The sequence below is a fragment of the Penaeus vannamei genome, chromosome 6 (assembly GCF_042767895.1).
Source record: "Penaeus vannamei isolate JL-2024 chromosome 6, ASM4276789v1, whole genome shotgun sequence".
NCBI lineage: Eukaryota > Metazoa > Arthropoda > Malacostraca > Decapoda > Penaeidae > Penaeus > Penaeus vannamei.
In genome coordinates this window covers 31690537-31698036 of record NC_091554.1, presented here as the reverse complement: position 1 = coordinate 31698036, position 7500 = coordinate 31690537, and the positions used below count along the sequence as shown (strand labels likewise).

The window sequence follows — 7500 nt, the reverse complement described above, 5'->3', positions numbered from 1 at the left end:
ACTATAAAAAGAAACAATGCTGTACCACAGCATATTGTTTTAAGGATAAGAAGAATTAAAACAAAGGAGAGAAGGAAGGATTATTTAATATATAGTTTAAAGCTGTACTATGAGACTAACTTCATTTTGTTATGTGTCCACTTCATATGCCTGAAATACCAGTTGGCAACTTCTATTTTTTCCAGGACTTTCTTTAATACAATTTAATTCCACTTTATACTTACTTTAAAAAGCTTGTGAACAAGCTGTTTCTCTTCAAGCCAAAAGGTTGCCATCTCCATTGTGGGTCTGTGGCAGTCTCCATACTTTATAGCTTCTGCAATCAGCTGGAAAAATATAACAATTTGTGAATAGTGTAATTGTCTGGACTACAGTTTGTACCAACATGGGGCAATTTTCTAATGAACTTCTACTCTGTAAATCTATTGTCAATAATCTGCAGAAACACACAAGCCCACATAATTACTTGAAGAAATCAGAAAATATTAGAGCTAACTACACAATAAAAAAGCAATAAAATACACAAGGAAAAATATAAAGATATATATTCTATTTAAGAATACAAAAGCCAAAAAGAGTGAAATTCTGATCCGGCTCATTTTTCCCATGAGATGGAAATAGAATGAAAAGATTCCTTAAGTAACTGTGCTGGGATGGCATGGCATCCATGCCATGACCACTGTGATCTTAGTTCAACACCTGTGTTTCCACACAGATGGCTCCACAAGTACTTAAGTCATTAAGGAATCAATTACTAGTCCCCCTTATTTTACCTGTTCGTCCTTTTCCTTGATTTCTGGAAAAATTATTTTGCATTTTTTAATGTGATTTATATTCTAATAACATTGCAATAATAATGATCTCACTTCTAATAATAATAAGTTTCAATATTTATATTAATAGCATTAGAAAAATAAGTACTGAAAATTTAAGGAATGGGGAAATCTGGTGAGGTCAAGTTAGACTTATTAACTAGCCTAATTCCTTGATGGCTGAACACTTGTGGAACCATATGTTGACAACAAAGTCAAAACAAAAATACAACAGGAAGTACATGTACCCACATGCAAAGGTTCATATATACCAGAGACCCATTCCCCCTGACCTGTTGTGGCCATCCCTCTTTGGAAAGGTAGAGGGTAGGGGATCGATGGGACTGTAGCAATAACCTAGCCATTACTCTGCTCAGCATACCAGGCAAGTTTTTTGCTCACATCCTTCTGAGAGATATCAGAGGTCACTGCTGAGGCAGGAATAGTATGGGCTCATGCATCCGCAATAGACCGTATTCAAGCGCCGTCATGAGTTTGGTCATGGGCTGCCTGCAGCCTACTTTGACTTCAAGGTGTTTGGCACTGTTTATTATGAATTACTCTAGGAGATCTAAAGATTGAGGGGGAATCCCAACAAGGATTATTGGATTAATAGCAAGCCCCTATACTGGAACTGAAAATGTTTGGTGGTAGCCTGTCTAGCTACCTTGTGAATTCAGGAGTGAGGCAAAGCTATGGTCTTGCACCAACACCTTTCATCACTTGCATGGACTGGATACTGGGCAGAACTAGATTTTGCAGATAACGTTGCTTTCTTATCCAACTCTCTGGAAACCCTTATGGAGGCTCTAGATACATTTAACAATGAAGTGGATCTCTTATATTTAGAGGTCTCCTTTGGGGCCTGTAAGAAGCTGCTGTTCAGTCAGTATAAAAGTCACAAAGTTTTTGCAAAATAGAATTTCTAGACCTCCCTGGAAATCTATTATTTGTCATTGAGCATCTTGCTGCAATCTAATGTGGTCCATTCATTTCTGAGCATAATGAACTCAAGTTGAACTGGATAAAACACATCTACTATAGTCCTATTTTAGAAACCAGCACATCCTTTTGCCACCTCCTTAACCCTAGTTACAACATTACTATTATTTCAAATTTAGATACATCTATACACATAGTACAAAGTACAGAGTATTCACATAGTATAAAGGAAAAAGAGTATGTGGAATCCATATACTAATGAATTCTCAGGATACAGTAATTGCCTACTGAAAATAAAGAATTTATTCAGTTTATTTTATTATCAATAAGCTGCTGGATTATTTGTGGCCTCTGTTATCTTTCTACTGTCATGCTCAAAACTTTCTTAGTAATTTATCATCAAATAAAGAACCAGTAAGAAATTAATCTTTATTTTCAATTTGTGGCACCTATGCTGCAAGAGGTGGGGGAAAATGTTTAAAAGATATCCAAAAAAAATGGTAACACACTAAACCTAGTAAACCTACTTACCAAGTGTTTTTTTTCTTCAAATCAACTTACTCTTAATAATTTTGCTTACACATGTCTATATCTTTTATATTATATAGAATATTCTTAGTACTTCCTATTCAAATCTGCTGCCTTTAACACCACTTTATTTTATTTTTTTTTCAAAAACACCTTTGTGAATTGGACTCCAGATCCCAGGGTGAGTTGCTAGATTTACCTAGCAACTCAGAATAAAGGTAAGTTTTATCTAAAAGTTCTTAAACATGTTGTCATGATATCCTTCTGGAGCTCTAGCAATGGATAACTGCCTAACACAAATTGGGAAGTGTTCAGCTGTAAAAAAAAAAAAAAAATCCCAAAGTACAAATCTAAAATTTTTATGTACTGTTAACCTTGCTCTAAATTTGGTAATTTTTTTTTTTATTACACCTGCCTAATGGCTCATGATGAGTATAGTATAATTGGATTCCTTCCACTCTACAGTATCCAAATATACAAAAATTATGGTGCGGACACCCCCCAAACCCCCGTATTCTTGGCCTCCATAGCAGGGGAGGGTATGAAAGGTACCAGGGAAATTGCAGGGTAAAATATGAATAATATACACAGAATCAGTCACTATAGTCTAATGCATGAGGTTGTGCCCCCTACAATCTCCCCACAGGGAGCTGCTACCCCCAACCCCTACCCAGGAAAGCAAAGAAACCTCAACATGTTCATGGCAGAAGAAAGTGCACGAACGCCATGTGGGAGCAGCGTTGCCAAATCAGTTCAACGTTCTCTCCTGCCATGAATACATAGAGGATTCTTTGTTTTCCTGGGCAGGGGTTAGGGGTGGCAGCCCTTCATGAGGGTTTGTAAGGGGCACAGCCCCCTGCATTAAACAACACAGAGGCTGATTCTGTCTATACTATTTACATTTTACCCTGCAATTTCCCTGGCACCTTTCATGCCCTCTCCTGCTATCGGGTCTAAGAATGTGGGGTTTGCCTCTGTGTAATAAAACCTCCAGATTTCCATTGTAGATGATGAAAGGAATCCAACGATACCTAAATTGTCTTGATCTGTTGTGGATGATATAGAAAGAAATACCCTAAATTCAAGTCTGAACTGCAATTTAACATCATAAACAAATTCCTAGTCACACATACCACTAAACAGAAGGCAAACTACCACTGGAATCGATGCTGAAATTTGACAATCGCCAAACATTAACACAGTAAACAATAAATAGAAATGATAAACCGTAGAATCCTTAAAATGGACAACTTCCTTCTCTGTAGAAATGCTGAAAAAAAAAAAAAACGAAACTGAGTGCATTAGAACTGACAGAGACAGAGAAAAAAAAGCCTCACCCTCTCGGTATATCCCCGAGCTTCATCGGCGCGATTATAATACAGCTCAATTCTCTCGTTCTTCACTAACTCTGTCACCGTGGATCTCATTTTATTTAATCGACCTTCGGGACCATCAGGATTGCGGAATTTCCTATGCCTGGACTGTATCGCCACTCTAAGGGCAGGAATTAACTTGCGGATCTCTGCTTGGTTCATGATTCTGCGAGGATTGTCGTCTTCTGAACATGCTTTTGTCCTTCTTGAAGTTTTAGTTCGAGTGGCTCGCTTTCCCTTTAGTGCCAATTTTGAAGATACCATTATTGTTATCTTTTGGGGGGTGGGGGTGTAAAATTAGAGAAAATCATAAAATTTGAATGGATTTGTTGTGTTTGACTATGTCATATTTCTGGGGTGCATGTTTTACTTCTTTGGAAATAATACGGATATCCGCAAAATATATTTCAAGAATTTGAGAAACGAAGAAGAGAAAGAAGAAATAAGATAATAAGAAAATCACTTGTCCATGTCTCCATATCGGGAAATGATTTGTAATCAAAATCAGTGAAATTAAATGGCGTAACAGAAAACGAAATAATGAATGGAAGTATAGGAATGGATAGGAAGAATTGCTACGTGTAAATTCTATATACAGGATCACATTGTTTGAAGGTAATTATTTAAAGATAGGCATGCAAAATAAAAATAAAAACTGCATCATTAATAGCAGAATGACATAATAGCACGGAGAGTATGCATTTGAAAAATATTATTTCTAAGAACGCTGGCAAACGTATACTACTTGCTTCTGTGACAATTTTACATTATGCCCCCCAATAGATAGATAAATAGAAAAAATAGATAGCTAATATGAAAAGGGATTCCTTACAAATTTCCAACGCGCGATGGCTAACAATGTTTACAAACAAAGAGGAGCAGACGATGCTGGACGTATTTATGGCATCTCGTTTTCTAGGAATTTCGGGATAATTCTCATTTATTCAATCCGCGCTATAGGCATGGCAGAACTAAACAGGACTAAGGATGCAGTGATAAATAGTCCGTCTTATCCCGAGGGTGAATTAGTTTGCCCGAGACCCACGGAGGAAGGGAAAAACCCAGACGTCACAGTACTTCCGACTCCAGAACCTTTACAAATTAAAGTGAATTCCGAGCACCATGTGTATCTAATAGTAAACGAGAAGGAAATTCACGGGACGGAGAAGGCGTTAGCGATTGACTCTGAGAGTGTCAGTGATGAAGAAGGGGAAAAAGAAAATGAGAATGGAGACAATCCAGCCAGTTCTGAAAAAGCTTACTCCACAAAGACTTTCGATGATGATCTTACTAATAAAGTTAAGCTTATCATTAACATAGAGGGATTTAAAGAAGCGGGAGGTGAGTGATCTGCTGTTGCAATTTTAACTTTTCTATGTTTATAACCCACTGCAGAGCAATCCTGATACTGGATACATGACTATCCACTATAGGTTTGATTTGTTAATTTTCTTTACACATTCATTGATGCTTGAATATTGTGTTATTAAACTATTATATACAGCAATTTTGGTAAATTTGGAAATATAACCCCACACCGTTTTTTGGGTGAATAGAATAATTTTCCGATAGCTTTCGTTGTGCTTCAAACGAATCTAGCAGTCATTTCCTTCACCCCCTTATGTAAATAAGGGGGCGAAACTGTCTCTGTCAGTTTTAGGGGGGCTGCTGCCCCCCCACCCCTGCCTGGTCTGCAATATCTTCACCTCCTATGTTCCAGCAGGAGAGAGCCCAGACGTTGGAGCAGTTTTAAACACATCTTACCTTAAGCATTAACTCCAGACGGCACAGGCTGCGGGGCACTGGGATCATTAAGGTCATACAGGTCATTGTTGGTGGGAATTGCGATCGCTTACAGTAAAGTTACATTGCTTTCTTCGTTTTGTTTTTGGGACCCTTTTCCATGCACCACAAAACCACTGGTGTGTCACTTCTGTAATGGCACGGTGTCTTACAGTGTGGGCATTGTACTTCCACTGAAAGTACACTGTGATTTCGCAGGTATAATAGCTTGCTTTGTTATTTCAGTAATATTTCGCAGTGAAATTGAAATAATTAATCTCACAACCTACACAGTCTAGCCATGACTGAACTGATTTGAATTTCAAATGGCTTCCCCTAGGCCCAGCTTCTGTTGTCACGTGATGATCTATTCCATATCTGATTGGTTCTATTGAGTGTCTGTATTCACGTCACATTCACACACGAATCTGATTGGCTCATTTGATTTAACTTGCATACGTCGTCTGCTACAAATCCATCCGATTTTCGATAACTTAACGACTTCTTGTCATTTTGTTGCGGTGCTGGAGATGTAAAATTACTATGGCTCCTGGAAATCGTGGATTTTATATCCTCTTTAACAGTTATCATCAATTTGGACAGAAAATGGTAAAGAAGAAAATTTTCATAGAAAGATGTGTTCTACCACTTAGTAAGCTCAGATTCTTTAAATTAGGTGTGGGGTTGCATTTCCAATAATACTGTAATTATAAGCATAGATAAGATGTTCCTGAAAATATGAAGGAGACTAAATAGGTAGTGTCAGGTAAACTGAGAAGTATAATTGAATTTTGGTGGCTAAGCACTTTTTAAACTATCTCTTTATAATGAGAATTGATAAAACATAACCACAGTGGTCAGTGTGTATGTATATGTATGCTTAAAATTAGCAGGTGAACATTACTCTTTTATTACAAAGATCTCATGCAATAAATCCATACTGCATATTTTCTGCTGAACTATTAGTTGTGAACTGTGTTATATGTCACTTCTTGGGTGCTGTTGCCTGTATATCAGTATGTCATTAGATGAACGAGATGTCCATTCTGTCACAGGAGATAACTTAATCCTTGATAGTAATAAAGATAATCTTTGTTTAATTCCAGGCCTTTTGTATATTGGGTGCAAGAATGAAGTTGAAAAGACTAATCCATCAAAAGTAAGTTTCTGTATTTTTGGTTAGAAATTAGAAGTGCAAATTGTTTTAAGTGTGTTGATTACTGTTCATAAATCATCCCAAATTTTCTTTGGTAAGAAAAATAAGTATGGAATAAGTATGGAATAACTGGTTTTTCAATTTCCATATATTATTCCTTGCACAGATATCAGAATGGTTTACAGCTGATTTCCTGAACCATCATAGAATATATGCCATTAAAGAAGAGGAGCCATTTTTATTAAGGGTTTTTACTAGAAATCATGAATCTACTAATCGTGGTATCAGGAAAAAAGGAGGACGTAAGGTGAGTCATGAGATTAAATTTGAGAGTCCTGTGGAATATGTGATTCAATAAGGTTAAGTGGGGAGACTGAATTTGTAGTGATACTAGATGAGGTATAACTTCAAATCTTTTTAGGTAAACAAAGTCTTAATAACAAAATGATTATAAAGAGTCATGTTTACCTCATATTTTAGATGGGAGGAACATGTTCCTCTAATGATTATTTGGAATATTTGTTTAGAAAGTCTAACTATAAAAAGGAAAAAAATATTAGGGTGTGTCAGAATCAACCTCTGTCAATTAGTATAGGAGGTTGGAAGCAGGAATATATATGATGTACATCTTTTATTTCGGTTTCAGGTTATGCTAATGGGGAAGGAGGTTTTTGGAGATGTGTTATTTGCCTGTGGCCACTGTGGCTACAGGTCTCATGAAGGGAGTAATGTCAGAAGGCATTTAAAGAAGTCAGTATGTCTCAAGGAAAAAGGATACTCAGAGGAAGATTTGGTTGGGTTAGATAGAACAGAGCGGAGAAAATTCCTAAGACGAGTGGCAGCTGCTAAGTTTAGAGCGAAGAAAAGAGCAAAAGGTATGGCCTTTTAGTTGCCACTTAGTTGTATG

The 7500-nt window shown here is 36.9% G+C and overlaps 2 protein-coding genes across 2 annotated transcripts in view; one reads left to right on the top strand and one right to left on the bottom strand.

The window, feature by feature from the left end:
- Nucleotides 1-3927, bottom strand: part of mRpL17 (mitochondrial ribosomal protein L17) — a 6559-nt gene extending 2632 nt beyond the window's left edge. Inside the window, exons 1-2 of the mRNA XM_070122859.1 lie at nt 3620-3927; nt 225-326 (exon numbers count right to left, since the gene is read on the bottom strand). Coding sequence (XP_069978960.1) covers nt 225-326; nt 3620-3919 — 402 coding nt within the window. The 5' untranslated portion in view covers nt 3920-3927. The remainder of the gene's footprint in view (nt 1-224; nt 327-3619) is intronic.
- Nucleotides 3928-4488: 561 nt separating this feature from the next.
- LOC113813203 (uncharacterized) overlaps nt 4489-7500 on the top strand; it is an 8086-nt gene continuing 5074 nt past the window's right edge. Inside the window, exons 1-4 of the mRNA XM_027365163.2 lie at nt 4489-4996; nt 6544-6596; nt 6760-6900; nt 7240-7468. Coding sequence (XP_027220964.2) covers nt 4504-4996; nt 6544-6596; nt 6760-6900; nt 7240-7468 — 916 coding nt within the window. The 5' untranslated portion in view covers nt 4489-4503. The remainder of the gene's footprint in view (nt 4997-6543; nt 6597-6759; nt 6901-7239; nt 7469-7500) is intronic.